Source organism: Rhinichthys klamathensis, unplaced genomic scaffold (genome assembly GCF_029890125.1).
Source record: "Rhinichthys klamathensis goyatoka isolate OS25496 unplaced genomic scaffold, OSU_Roscu_1.1 h1tg000269l_1, whole genome shotgun sequence".
Lineage (NCBI taxonomy): Eukaryota > Metazoa > Chordata > Actinopteri > Cypriniformes > Leuciscidae > Rhinichthys > Rhinichthys klamathensis.
This window is the reverse complement of record NW_026606789.1, coordinates 546,582-561,645: the sequence shown is the minus strand read 5'-3', so window position 1 is coordinate 561,645 and position 15,064 is coordinate 546,582. Positions and strand designations below refer to the sequence as shown.

Genomic DNA, 15,064 nt, shown 5'->3' with positions numbered 1-15,064 from the left:
GGGGGGAAAAGTGGAGCCTCTACTGGACTGCTGCATGACGTCACCCACCTCGACAGGACTCCAAAAAACTCAAAGCCCTACGCGGCACTGGGCTCCTGCGCATGCGCGGCTCAGCTTACGGATAACCATTTGTTTTCCCCCTCATTCGGTGGAAACTGATCCCGCCACGCAGCCATCTTGGCTCTTACTTCATGGCTCATAGTAATTCATTTGTATGCCTATTAATTGAATAGGTTATAAGAAAATTTGTTTTTGGCTGAATACTTGTTGCAATTAAATAATGAAGTTTTAAAATTCACATGTGGTAATACATCATTACTTCAGTTTGTATTGTATGTTTTTCTTCAGCATCAATGATAAACATGATGGATGAATGATATGATGGATGAAGAACACAACAAAGAGTAAAACCTACTTGGTTACTTATATAAATAGTAATAAAAATGACAATAAACAATACTAAAACCAAAATTATTGTTGTTGTTAGTTAGTTATTGACACATTTGAAGTACGTTTAGGTGGCTAAAATGTGCCTTTTTTGTAATTTGATTTATAGTCTATAGCCTAGATTTTAATGCACCTGTTTTTTTGTGTGTGTGTGTGTGTGTGTGTGTGTGTGTGGGTAGGTTTTTTTTTTTTTAATGCTGATACATGACAAGAGGGGGAGGGAGTTTCCTTTTGTGGGTCTTTTTTGCGTCTTCTTGTTTAAATTCACATGTCTTTTATCCAGGAGGAAGTTTAATGTCACAGTCCAAGGAACTGAAACACATAATTTCTAGAATTATCTGAAGCTTGGAAAATACACCTCACTAAACAGCAGGAAAAGGAGTCATGAACTTTTATTTCATACAGCCCAGACAAACAGCTCAGGTTGTAACTGTACAATATTGATCATGTTAAGACTTAAATTTAATTGACATAGAGTATCTATGTAATTAAGTTTCGCTGTTTCTTTTTCTCTATTTCTTTGTTCATCTTCGGGTTCTTTTGTCTCTTTTCTTACACAGATGACATGGGTCCATCTAGTGGTCAATATAAACTATTGCATTGCATGAGTGGAGTTGGTAGTTGCCAAAAAAACAGTTTTTCTAATTATATTGGGAGAAATGTTGCAACTGCAGCTAACTTAAAATAAGTTGAGGTATACTAAACTAAAACTATAATAGGTATAAATTAAATTAAAATAAAATAAAAACAATAAATTACAAAAGCATATAGCAAAATTACTAAAAATAGAACCAAAATTAAAATGAAAACTGAAAAAATTTAATTTAATTAGTTTAGACTTTATTTTAAGGTGCCCTTGTTACAGTGTAATTATATTAATATTGATTAAAAACATTTACTTTGTAATAGGGTTAGGATGTGGTTTAGGGTTCCTTTTTCAATAATAGACTAGCATATAATAATAACAGACCAGTATATAATAATACTTTTAAAAAAACTGCTACTGCTAAACAAAAACAAGAAAATCAGTAGGGTAGGATGGGGAAGATGCCACCCTTAAGAAAAATGTGTATTTACTTTTAAATTGTATCATATTTAGATACTGTATAAGTTCAGCATGTGACGATGTATTATAATCTGAAATGTTTTATTAGGAAATAAATAGAAACATTTGCAAATTTAATTGTTATTGCACAAAATATTAAAATATTATTGGGTTAAATATTAAAAGAGGGGTAAGATGGCCCCTACTGGGGTAAGTTGCCCCCACATGGGATAAGAAGACCCCAGGTAGACATATGAATATTTACTTATTAAATTGCCCATATTTTAATTCAAGATATGTCATAGCAACACCATGAATACAAATGTAATGATTTTACTTAACTAACATATAAGTTTTAATGAAAGCAAAGATATATAATGTCTAAAATGTACATCTAATTCATGGAAATACTGAATAATAACCCCATTACTTACAATAATTAATACATTTAGAAATAATAACACTACTAACAACATGCCACTTGCCTCATTAACAAATAGACACAAAAACATTCATATTCAACATAATACAGTATCATAGATCACTATTTTCCAGAGACACAAAACATAAAATATCTAATTTATTCCATCAAAGTGTCCTGGCCACTGGGTGGCACTACACATCAGCCTATAGTCTTACTCTTCTCCATAGCTGTCCTTAAGGAAGAGTGCACATTTTCTACATTTTATTTTAGCGCTTTTTTTCCACCCTCTCTAATAAATCCCACTGTTGTACATTGAACAAGATACACAGCTCTTAAAGATTTTACAGCTCCCACTGAAGCGTAGCCTAATATACTAGTGTCCCCAGCTTTTGCTGACTTTAAGAAAAATCCTGTCAACAATCCCTTGCCAAACATGAATCATGACCAAGAATGATGCATGGAACACCGCCATAGACTTCTTTTTAAAGAAGGTCCAATAGATCAAATGATGTCATGTAACATATAGCCTGTGAATCACTGATCAATTCACAGTTTTTATCTTCCTTGATAGTTTCCTTGTATTGTTTGGTACACTCTGTACTTTCAATTCATTTAATTCTTTTATACCACAGTTTTAAATCTTGGTTGAATAACCTTCATGTCTTTTAACATTTGAGAAGCCAAACAGTTGGGGGAAATAAAAAAATAAATTCTTCATCCGAATGACATCTGCAACTCATAGAGAGGTCACGACAACAGACAGAGTCTCTGATGTGGGACAACCATTCCAGTCGAGTCTTTTGGGAAGATGTGCAGCCGGCAGATGTTGTGGAAAGAGAACAGCATTCCGGCTATGTGGAGCATCTGGGAGTAGCATAGTCGGGATGTTTGTCCGTCCACGTGCCTCAACATGTATCTACCCTCATTCCCCATGCCTCACTGGGAGAAAGGCTTGGGGGTGGTGATAAAGCTCATTGTACATTGGGGTATAAATCCAACAAGCTCTTCGTCTGACACAGCATGACAACCATGCATGCTTAATGACCTCCTCCCCCCTAGGCATCTGTGACAATCTGTGCATTCAACTGTCTCTGAAACTCACCCAGTGCAAGGTTTGGCTGCCAATTTGGGTAAAGCAACCTCTTTTTTTCCAGTTTCAAATGAACCATTAGATTTGTCATCTTGTGCCACTATGAATCTGTGGTTTATTATGCCTTCCTATCAAAACATGTGGACTCATCCCAGAGACCTTCATCAAAGGGAAAGTACACAAAATTCTGTCTTTATTCACCCTCATGTTTTTGTTTTTCAAACCACAAAACAAAAAAAGATATTAAGCAGGATGTCCATGCTGCTTTCTCCATAAATTCAAGTGAATGAAAACTTACACAAATCCGTTAAAAAATACCCATAAAATACCATAATAGAGCTTCAAATTCTTCTCATGACAGATATTGAAGTCGTTATAAACAGAAAACCTTTTTCTCATTATAGCTCTGAAATATTATTTGTGAACCAATAAAATATGGTATCTCTGACGTCAAATCTGATATAACACATTGACGTGATGTATTTGAAAACCGTGAATCAGATTTAAGAGCAAAATGCAGCAAACAAAAAGATAATAATGAATCAATAAACGTCAAACTAATATAGCATTTCAGGATGAAATGGAAGTAGAGACAGATCTTTTCTTCAGTATTGTGATGGACATCCCATCAAATTAGCAAGAAAAAAAAAATGTAGGGCAGAGACTTGTTTCTATCCATCAGGTGTTGACTGGATTGTAAGACGTGGGCGTTGCACAAAGACGGTGTCAGAGTGTGGGGGCGGGGTTTAAGCGGACTAAATGATTGGAGGAGTCCTGCATACATCACCAGAGAGAAGTCTGTCATTTCCCCCGGGAAGATCCAGTTAGGACATTTTGATTAAAAATGACCAGCTCAAAAGCAATTTAAAACAATAAAACACATGCATGGATGAATCATTCACGATAAGATCTATAACATGCATTTAGAAAATAGAATGAATTTTAATTTCATGCCAACTTCAACTAAATTAAGTCATTAGCCTGCTTAAAATACATTTGCTTTATTTCAGGCAATGGATGCACCTCACGCTCAACAATTGACATGAAGATTGATGCGGATCAGTTAGCAGAACGGCTCTTGACTAGCAGTGGGGGAAAGAGATCTCTGTGTGTGTGTGTGTGGTGTCCTGTGAGGCCTAGCATGTTGTGTGGGGGTTGATTTGAGACAGTGCCAGCGTAAACAGTCCCAGACCACATGTTCTCTCAGGGCAAAGCGCTTGGCCACTCTCCAAGCACATCTGCACACAATCCCTCGCCTTCACCATCTACAGTGCTGGAGACTGAGCTGGTTACAATGGGGGGGGGGGGGGGGGGGGGGGGGGGGGGGGGGGGTGTACTGCGTTCCCAGACTCCACCAACCTGCTGCAGACAGTCAGGAGTGCGAGAGATTTATTGATTTGAATCACTCAGTCCCTGATGATTTGGTTCTGGTGTTATTTTGCGTGCATGCATCTAGCGTTGCTGTTTGTATGTTTATGAAATGAGTTTCTAGCTGGAAAATGGACCTGAAAACGTTACGGCTCAGTAATGGCTCATATTGCATAGCTGTGAGCCTTGCTTTCCGTTACCTTTGAGCGTCACCCAAATGTGTGAGAGCGCTATGAATAATTGGCAGCAATTGAGACCTTTTCTCTAGTGTGCCTTCGTGTTTGTGTATGCGTGTGAACATTGGGTAAATTACATCACACATCTTGGACTGTGGGATGTCTGCTAGGCCAACATTACTCCTCTGGCCCACAGCCTCGAGTGAAGAGACATTGTTGCATAAATCAGGCCTGTGAATCTCCCAGCCCTGCACTGCAGATGTCACGGCGCTCAGAATGTGATTGCATTTGCCAATGGTGACACTGGAAAGATATCGCTGCGGTGTCCTGTTTGTGGTAAACAAAATATTTTGCAACAAAATATGGAAATCCTAAAACGCTCGCGACCTGAAAACCAATGCATGTCCATTTCCTTCAAAGGAAGACGCCTGAATAGCAGGTTGATAATTCCACAGGGTGATAATTACAGCAAGGGCCATGCTGACAACACCTGAAGAATTCAAGGTATGCGCAAACACCAAAGATATTCACAACCCCCATCAAGACTTCATCCTCCACCTCCTGCTGCAAGCCACAGTCCCTCTATCGGTGTATGAACATGATTTCGCTTTAGACTTGGGAAAAAGCTGTCGATTACTTGATATATTACTTCACCATCATTTATTACGCTGTTATCGTTTTTATTTTAAATAAATATTTATGTCCGAAACAGCGAATATGTGCTATACCCATAAAAATGTGTATTGTGCAAAGAGACAACCTGAGAAAATATATATTAAATGAATACATATACTGTTCAAATGTTGATCTCAGTACAAGACATTAAAGACATTTATAATGTTATAAAATAATTGTATTTCATATAAAAGCTTTCTATTTAAAAAGGAATCCTGAAAAAAATGATCATGGCTTTCACGAAAATATTGTTTTCAACATTGATAATAATATGTTACATTGATAATAATGTTTCTTGAGCACCAAATTGAGCATGTTGATTTCTAAAGGATCATTAGACTGGAGTAAAACTGGTGCCATAACTAGACTAAATTATTTTCAAATATATTCAAATATAGGCCTAATTTTTTCATAAGGTGTTTGTATCTTTCTGATGTTAGATTTGCTCTGTGGAAGGCCAAACTGTTTATCTTCTTGTGTACATACATGTATATACCAATCAGTAGCTCAGTGACCTTCATTTGTCCAGGAAAGCTTACAGGCTTGGAAACAAACTCTTATGTTTAAAACCGTATTTTCTGATATTACCCAAGCTGAAATGAATTGCAAGACTAAACCGAAATCTTGGCAAACCATAAATCATTTCCGAACATGGATATGTACATTTCCAGTCCTGTTTTGATTCTAGAAATTCTTTGAGAATGCCCAACAAGGCTCTAATCATTAAAATACAGAACGTATAAACATGTCTCTACATATTAAACAGTACCAACACCGTAAGAATGCTGCATGTAACTCTTATCTAAACACAAACAAGCAACATGACAGAGAGCGGTACAGAAAAGCAAAGAGATTTCATCTGCAGTGGCCAAACAAAGAAATCAGACTTTTAATAAACAACTATCCTCCCACATTAGCCGCACTCATCTGACTTCAGATAAACACTGTCGGCTCCTCTGCTGTTCTGTGATGCTGGTGGAGATGACTTGGCGGTGTATGACTGTCTGCTGTGGGCTGACTCGTGATCCTAAGTGTCTTTTGGGCTTTGCTGGCAACATGGTGTTCCTTTGCCTACACTGTAAAGTGGTTAAATGGCAGGTGTGGTGGTAAAAAATTCCCAATAAAAATGACAGTGTTTACAGGGATTATGGGATGCATTTGATGAGTTTGATCAAACTCAACTATATCATAAATAAATATGCTTATGTACAAACCTAACCATAATATGCACAAGTGATAAAAAAAAGCATAACGAATTATGAGATTTATGCAGACTTCTGGGAACATCCTTGAACCGTTTTCACGAAATTAAAAGATAATTATTTTAAACATAATTTAACCACCATGTTCTCAGATAAACTAACTAGATAAGGCAATTTGTACACCATGTACACCAATTTGTACATGGTGAATCATACATAATGGTATTATTAATTAGAAAAAACTATGCATGAAGGTCCACCCCTTAACATACCCATCACTGGGGTGTAAGCAGATCATATGAAAACATATGAAAGAGATTTTACTAATTCATATGAATTAGTCACCAATTTGCCAAAACGTAAAATAGTTTTGCCATGAGATTTAACAATATTTTTCCTTCCACAAATTTAAATTTGTACATACTATGAAAATTGCATATATTATCCCATTAAGCCTAAAGTAGGCAAATTTTTTATTTTTATAGTGTAGCCTACTGCACCCTAGATGTGAGGCACCAATCGCTTACACTTAAATATAAACTGAGATTTTAACTTAGTAAAATCGCTTTTACTGAGTGTCACAAGAATACATGAATTTACATGACCATATAGCCTAAATGTCTAACTGTTCCCAGATGTGCATAACTAGGCCAGTAATATTTAATGCTAGAATTTGTGCAGCTGGGAAAATTCAGCATAGGTTCCCAAGCACGTTCAAGAAGAGGTATTTCAGTTGATTTTCCCCATTAGGATTTTAAAAAAAAGTTAATATGAAATCAGAACTCTTATTAGTCATAAGAGAGATAGCCTACCTTTCAATACCATTTAAAACAGAAAAGCGTATTGCTGTTTTTTCTTCCTGTGTGCTGAACAGCAGAGAGAGAGAGAGAGAGAGAGAGAGAGAGAGAGAGAGAGAGAGAGAGAGAGAGAGAGAGAGAGAGTGTGTGTGTGTGTGACTCGATCTCTTCCACAGACTCCAGCAGGCTGAATGTCCCCGGTGACGTCAGCGGAGTGTTTTGGCTGCACTAGGCGCTCCGGACACAGCGCTGCTGCTGCTGTAAAAATGCTGCTCTCTGTGCCGCCAAGGACAGGAATCAACCCATATAACGGCTATACCAGCAGAACCAGTAAAAAGGTAAATCCCCGTTCAAATGCGTTGGCGTCAGACGTTCAGGCCGGTGGAAAACGCTCATTTATGTCGCGTATCTCTCTGTTGTGTGTGTAATTGCATGAGTGTGAGCTGCAGTGTCCTTGAAAGTGGAACCGTGAAAATATTGAAGTGTATCATCGCGCGATCGTGCCGGATAATATACCGCTGTTGAGTAAGATACTATGGTGTATTAAAAGCGGGCATCTTAATGTAGATTGATCTACTCAATTGGCTGGCTGAGAAGTCACAGACTGAACTTGCGGTCCGAGATGTTCACGGATAGCTACTTATTTATAGGGAGTCGGGACACGATGATTGTGGATTCGTTGCAGTAAATCAGTATAGAGGCAATTATTTGGGATTCTTGAGGAAAATGGTTTGAGGGGGGGAGAGAAAATTAGTTTAACTTAAGTTTTACGTTGAGTCATTCGCCCCACCCCTATAAATCCCACTACTATGACGGGAAACATTAGGTTTCGGATTGACTTTGCAGAGACAGAAAGTCAATGGATCCGACATAGGATGCCTTTGAATTATCGGCTATTTATTTTCGGGGAGACAAGGTTAGAATAAGGAGGGGAGGAAAAGCTTTTTTAACATATTAATGACGCAGTTTATTTGTCAAAATGAACGCATGTCCAACATAAGGTGGGCTATAGACTATAGCCCACCTTATGTTAGTGGTTAACTTATGTTACGTGCAGTGAGTTATTAGAAACACGAATATTATCAACAGATAAACAATTTATGACCGATATGGTAGGCCTATTGATTGTTTTTATGATTAAGTGTCCTCATATTCAGAAACGATTTTTAATTATAATTTTATTTCAGACACAAATAATTCTTCTAATCAATAAAAACAACATGCATTATGAATATATTTATTAATAATAATATTTTTAAATACTATTGTATTTAAGTTTTTAATCTAGTTTTGTAAAACACGTTTTTTTTGCTCAAAATGCCACTTAAGAATGAATTTTTGTTGAGCTTAAGTATGCATATTTATGCAAATACTATACATAAAAGTAAGTTACTTTACCTTTGAACACTGTTGTTGTTTTCTGCTGAACCCACAGTGATGCAATGCCATTCTGTACACTTCTACTATTCTTTTAAGACCCACCAAATTGTGACTGATTCTGAAGACCTAATAACTGATACAAAACTGATCTGTATAAGAAATTTTGGTTAAACCAGTCAATCTCTACCGGACACATGGCGATGATTCTCTGCAAGTCAGTTCATGTATATGCATTTATAGTTGTCTACGACTTTTAACATGATGAGTAAATCAAGTGTGCTTGCTTGCAGCTTTATTCAAAGGACTCCCATCTTTATCTTCTGCAATCTTTAATGCTTTTACAAGGTCATTATCATAGATGTATGAAAATTAACATTGCAATAAAAGGACAGCACAAAGGAAAGAAAGACTATTAACGTGTTGATAATTTTATGAATTATTGCCTGATAACCTTTTACCAGGGAGAGTAGATGAATGGGAAGCAGTTCTTTTGAAGGTGATATTGAGTATGATGGTCCATCTACTCATTAACAGTGTCATAAGCATACACCCTGTGATCTGATCCAGCTTGGCTCTCTAAATGTTATTTTAGCTTCACGCCCATGATCACGACAGAATCCAAGAACGCATAGATGCAAGTAGTTGTCCGACCCGGCTCACTGATTTTATATTACCTTGTCGTTTATGAAGAAATAAGAGAAGACCATGCAATGGAGATTCACTACATATTTAACCAAAGACTTTGACCCCATTGTCATTTTGTTATTAGAGCTAACCGTGGGCTCATTTTTTCAAAATAAACACTTATAAGTGTTGCTCTAGAAAACCATGAACTGACTGACTGCCACCAGCCCAGCCGGTGAGCAGGCAGGTGTCCGAGCCCATGGTGCATCTCTTCTCAATAACTCGCACAGCAGGTCGTGCTTACAGAGTGCTGGGGGAGGAAGTGTAGGTAGTAGCTAGAAAGAAAGAAGCTGTGTTGGGCAGGTGAGCTCCTTGTCCCTCGGCCATAAAGAGACATCACTGAAAGGTTGTATGTTGGCATCGAATATATAGATATAATGCCATGTATCACCCCAGGGATGCCGGTGAATATGGTAGACGGTGTTTTTGGAAGCCGTTTTAGGCAGAATTTTAGTTAGGGCATCTGCTTGCATTGGAAAAATAACCTGGTGATGTCAGAATCAGATTGCCTCTTCACATGCTGGAACGGACTGGATGAAACAGTATTGGGTATGAGTAGGGGCTATTGGCCAAAAGCCTAGAGGCAGCCCTATCAGTTGAGTTCGGAAGGCTGTTGTGGCTGCCAATGTGAGCCAAAAAGGAGGATGACAAGTTCAGTTTGGACAACAATTTCAGACCCGTGAGGTCCCACTTGGAATGTGTTGGAAGAGTCCTGGCCATAGTGTATTGTGAAGCTGAGGGAGCCCTCTATATTGATTTTTGCTGTAGCTATGTAAAAATGCAGAGGGAGAATGTCATGTGTGGGTAAAACTACCAAACAGGATCTCTGCAGTGATACTGCAGTGTGGTCATTGAGAGGTCTGTTCATACCACGAACGGAACGAAAAAGCTAATCAAATGCACTCTGGTCATTCGCATGTGGGTCAAATTTAGATTTTTCGATTTGTCTGAAAAACTGGTTAACCTATAATGTTTGTCTTGAAATTTTGTGACTTTCCTGAACATGCCTGCAAAGTGTCGACACTCCACTGTGTTGTGGAAAGTGCACACAAATTATCTATTAAGATTTTGATGTTTGCGGGTCAATTTGAAATTGTTAAATAAGGCTTCTGCATATACCTGAAATAAAAGTTTTTTTTTTAAAATGAATTTTGGTATGTAATTTCTCTCTAAGGGTTTTTATATTTATGCATTTGGTAGACTCTTTTATCTGAACTGTACAATTTTATATGTTCATGCATGTTCAGTTTGCTGGAAATCTAAACCAAGACCTTAGCATGCTCTGTTTGATCTTCAGGAAAGTACACAGAAGAAGCGCTTTTCCACACTTCTTCTGTTTAAAATGTTTTTTTGTTTTTTTTTTAAACAGTTACAATACTATTAATAATATTCCAGTTTATGGAATTTGTATTTTTTTTTTTTTTTTGATGTACTGATTTTTGGTGAATTCAATTAGGGTCGGTTTGACCCTGAGCATAACAATTGTACGCAGATTTTTAACCTAATCCAAGATTTAAATGCAAGTTAATAATTTTGGCAATGGAACTTCACCTACTTTAATACAAGATATACATATTAATAAAACAAACTTCACTCGTGTTCAATGTGAATTTTTGTGCTTGATGTGAATAAGCTCTGCAGAAAATCACTATTTCCACAGTCTGAGTGCCTATGAGTTATCAAGGGACATTAATATTTCCAGAGTTTTTGGATAGTACGAGTGTGCAGCCACTGGTCTCTAATTTCCTCCTTAAGTGCCCCAAACTTAGATAGGCTTCCTAAGCCCTGCAGGTCTGCTAAGCACTGCTGCACTGACTCACAGAATTGCTGTCAGCTCTGGTGGAAGAAAATCCACTGGAAAATGACACTCTGTGGGACGGCGAAATGTTGCAAATAATCATTTTACACAATATGAATATATGAAGCTCATTAGAGTCTTCCGATTATTCTGTGACCTTTCAGTTAATGACAAAGGCTTTTAGGCGAACCACTCAGTTTTGAATGTTAAGTTAAGAGATTTTTATTGAACATCTAGTGAGGAACAATGAGATCAGACTGTGGCTGCAAAAAGAGCTTCTTATCTTTGCTGTTGGGTGGAAACCTTGTATCTCCAAAAACGCTACTTTTCAGGAAATGAAAAAAAAAACACTGTATTTTTTTTAAATAATGATAAAACACTGTGTTGTTGTAAAGTTGATATTGTGGCTTTATATATGGTCAGACACTCATTATTATCATTTTACCAAAATCAAGCTCAAATTTAGGTTTTTGACCAGCAAATGTAGGACATACATGTTGTGTCCGTCATTAGAACGTCCGTATTTGGGGCAGGAAGTGCATCGCATTACGTTTTCATCAACTTACAGGTTGTTAAAGTTTACTGTGGTTATCTGGGCACTCGGTGTTTCCTGCCATTTGGCCAAAGTCTCATGTTATTAAAGATAAAGTGCTACAGGCTATTTAAGACAGTTTGAATTGATGACAAATGCTAGACTTAGGCACTCCGCTTCTCAAATACATAAAATATTAGCCTTTATATATATATATTGTTTCTTGAGTAGAGAAAATGCTGCACTTGTTCAAAAAACTAGTTCTTTATTTACCCTTGCATTGCAAACAAGCAGAGACGGTCCAAAATTCGTGCAGCACTTTGAGGGTCCAATCGAATTACAAGTTTTAGTCACAAGCCCTTTTAATACTTTTTATTTAGTATTTAAGTATTTAATACTTTAAATTGGAAACTTTGACTTTTAACCTTTGTAAAGTTTTAAATTGTAAAAATTTTGTTGTGATTCTACAAAAATATTTGAATCACTCAGTAGTACATGTAGAGTCTGTTTCTCTTGGTACCGACACAGAAATGTGTGTTCACTCACACGCACGCACTTAGAAATTCTCCTTCTCGGGATGGATCGCTGCTGAAAGACACAGTTTTGAAAACCAAGCAGCCTAGACGGAGAGTCATTCCCCTCCTTCCCGCACTCTTGGCAGGGATGCAGATTGCTCAGATAAATGACCTAGAATTCCTGGAATTCCCATCTCAAACATTGCATGGATCCTGGGTTACTAGATGTGGTTTAAGTTATTTGTTACATTTCTTTCTTACCAAATTCTGACATTTTTGATCAGCCAAAAGATATGCAGACAGAGAGGGTGAGAAAATTGTAATACAAGATGTAATCCTGATTTGTGAGTGTAGCTTGAAAAGGGTGGAGAACTGAGGGATTTTCAAAGCATATTTGGGTGAAAAATTCCATATTTCACACGAATTGCAATATATGTGATTTAGAAACCATGTCTCTATTCATATCTCTGGGAAATGGGATTGAGGGACAAAAGTATATTTTACCTTACAATACCGTATCAATATTCTTATGCCAATAATCAATAGATCAGTAATCTAAGTATTTTTAGTTACTTTTATCTTTAGTTTAGTTTATTTTTGAAACATTATGTACTGTATCATTAGGCCAACACACTTTTGAATATTTCTATTCAATCATAATCCAGACTCTAATATGTAATTTCCCAGACTACAGAGTAATTTGACTTACTATACACTAAAAATAAAAAATGACATATTGCATTACACCAATATCTACAGTATAGTGTCTAAAAGTGATGTCCGTAAAGGGAATGGTTTGGGTATTTGTTTTCAATGACCCGACAGGTTTGATTAAACCATCAAAATATGGGAAATTATATTATATTTAAAAAAAAATTAAATGTGAGGGAAGAACAAAAAAACACCTTGTTAAATTATTTGGCAAAAAAGGGGTAAACTACAGCTACAGGTTTTGTTTTACCATGCAAAAACAAAAAACAAAAAAGAAGCTTTTTTTTTGGTTCTCTCTTGCTTTTACATGTATTCATAATTTCTTTGTTTGACAGCCTGGACAAATTTTGTCATGTTTCACAGCGTTATCACAAATAAAACAATTTACTTCAAGCACAACTGCAATATGCTTACAACATTTTTAACACATTTTTAATAATTTGAATAAAGAGTGATAATGTCAATTTTCCTAGGCCGGACATCACTTTTGACCACTACTGTATAATATGATATTATTATGTATTTTTAGAAATTGAAAACCAAAAATAAAAAATTTACCTTTTATTTTGTTTTATTAATCTCAAAAGTATTAAACAAAAGTACAACCATTAGACTGGCATTGTATCACCTCATTTCAAACAATAACCACATAAAATGAAATGATTTGCACATGCTACTGCAGACGGCGTTATGCTGCAATGTGTGTTGATAGGTCATTAAATGTCCTATTTTCCCCACCAAAACCAAATCACAATACTGTAACCTATGCAGGTTGGAGTGGTAGACAGACCATTTATTTCCATTCACACCTGGTACCAGCCCTTTAGAGCCAGATCCCCTGCTAACCCTTCCGAGCTGCTCACTGCCTCCTGTGACCTCTATTTCTGCAAGCCTTCCCAAGAGTCTGCCCTAGTGGCACTGCAATGGAGTAATCAAGAGAGGTGCAAACCCCGCCACGCTCTCATTACCACACTGCGCATATCTATGGAAATGAAGAGGCGCTTCCACTGCAGTGCTGTCTTCAAGTGCAAATAAGGGGAAACTCTCGGGTTTCATTATAGTGCAACTGAGATGTTCAAGGGCAGGTTTGCTGGTATTGATTAGTTGTTGACAAGGATTTGTTCTGCATTCAGGTACGATCTGAAGCAAACGGAGCAGTCGCAGCAGATGGAGCATGTGAGGATGGTCGTGATGCATGAATCACTGTCAGCACGGTTGTGGACTCGGAGGAATGTCTTCAGCTAATATATCACATGCTTTGCATGAACAAGAATTAAAGCTGTAGGTTAACTATGTAGTTGAATGGGAGCTGTTTGTGTTGAGTCCATATGGGTAATGAGAAGTCATGAGAGGTATACAAGGCATGCAAATAGAGTTAAACAAGCCCTTTTAAAATGCATAGCTTACTTTTCCTTCTCGGAATGCAAGCATAAAATGACCCATGAATGATACAATTACACGTATTTTTGTAACGTTACTTATTAATTGTCAATGAAAGTACAATTTAATGGGCTATAGTTTTATGAACACTACCAGTTTGGGATCAAATTTTAAAAACTTTTGAAATAAGTCTCTTATTCTGCATTTACAGTAAAAACAGTAATATGGTGAAATATTATTACAATTTGAAATTACTATTTTCTATTTGAATATACTTTAAAATATAAATAATGGCACATCTGAATCTTCAGTGTGTGTGTGTGTGTGTGTGATTTTTACATCTAAAAATGCTAAGGAGGAAAAAAAATATTAAAGTTTCCTTTTAGGGGTAGGGTTATTATATAGAAATTATCTAATTTAAAAAAAATGCACATAAACATGTGTATCATAAAAAAAACAGATTTTTTAGGTAAGAAAATGGAACATCTGAAATTTAGAAGTAAAATGGCTTGATTTGAACAACACGTCTAGCTGGATTTATGTCATTAGTGGGGGGGTTGTTATTTTTAGCATGTCGTGTAGTGTTTGTGTGGGGAAGACGAGTGTTGTTAGGTGTGCGGCACTGCTCAACCTTGAACAGCGTTGCAGGGCAGATGGGCTTAGTGGGGGGCAGTGGTTCAGTCATCTGTTTTCCCAGGCAGAGGCAGAGTTAGCCGAGTAGAGCGGTCCTAATGAGACAGTGCTTTCTGACTGCACACAGCACATGAGAGGGATTAGCGCTCAACGCTAACAAGCTCAGATCTCAATTAGACAGGCTTCTATAACTAAGTTCAACCGGCT

At 37.0% G+C, this 15,064-nt stretch overlaps 1 protein-coding gene across 2 annotated transcripts in view; it reads left to right on the top strand.

Moving 5' to 3' along the window:
• The first annotated feature begins 7,389 nt into the window (after positions 1-7,389).
• The window catches only part of rbms2b (RNA binding motif, single stranded interacting protein 2b), a 28,944-nt gene continuing 21,269 nt past the window's right edge, over positions 7,390-15,064 (top strand). The window contains exon 1 of one of the 2 annotated variants that reach the window (XM_056268044.1): positions 7,390-7,562. In XM_056268044.1, coding sequence (XP_056124019.1) covers positions 7,416-7,562 — 147 coding nt within the window. In that variant the 5' untranslated portion in view covers positions 7,390-7,415. The remainder of the gene's footprint in view (positions 7,563-15,064) is intronic. The other variant, XM_056268043.1, reaches the window with a different exon arrangement.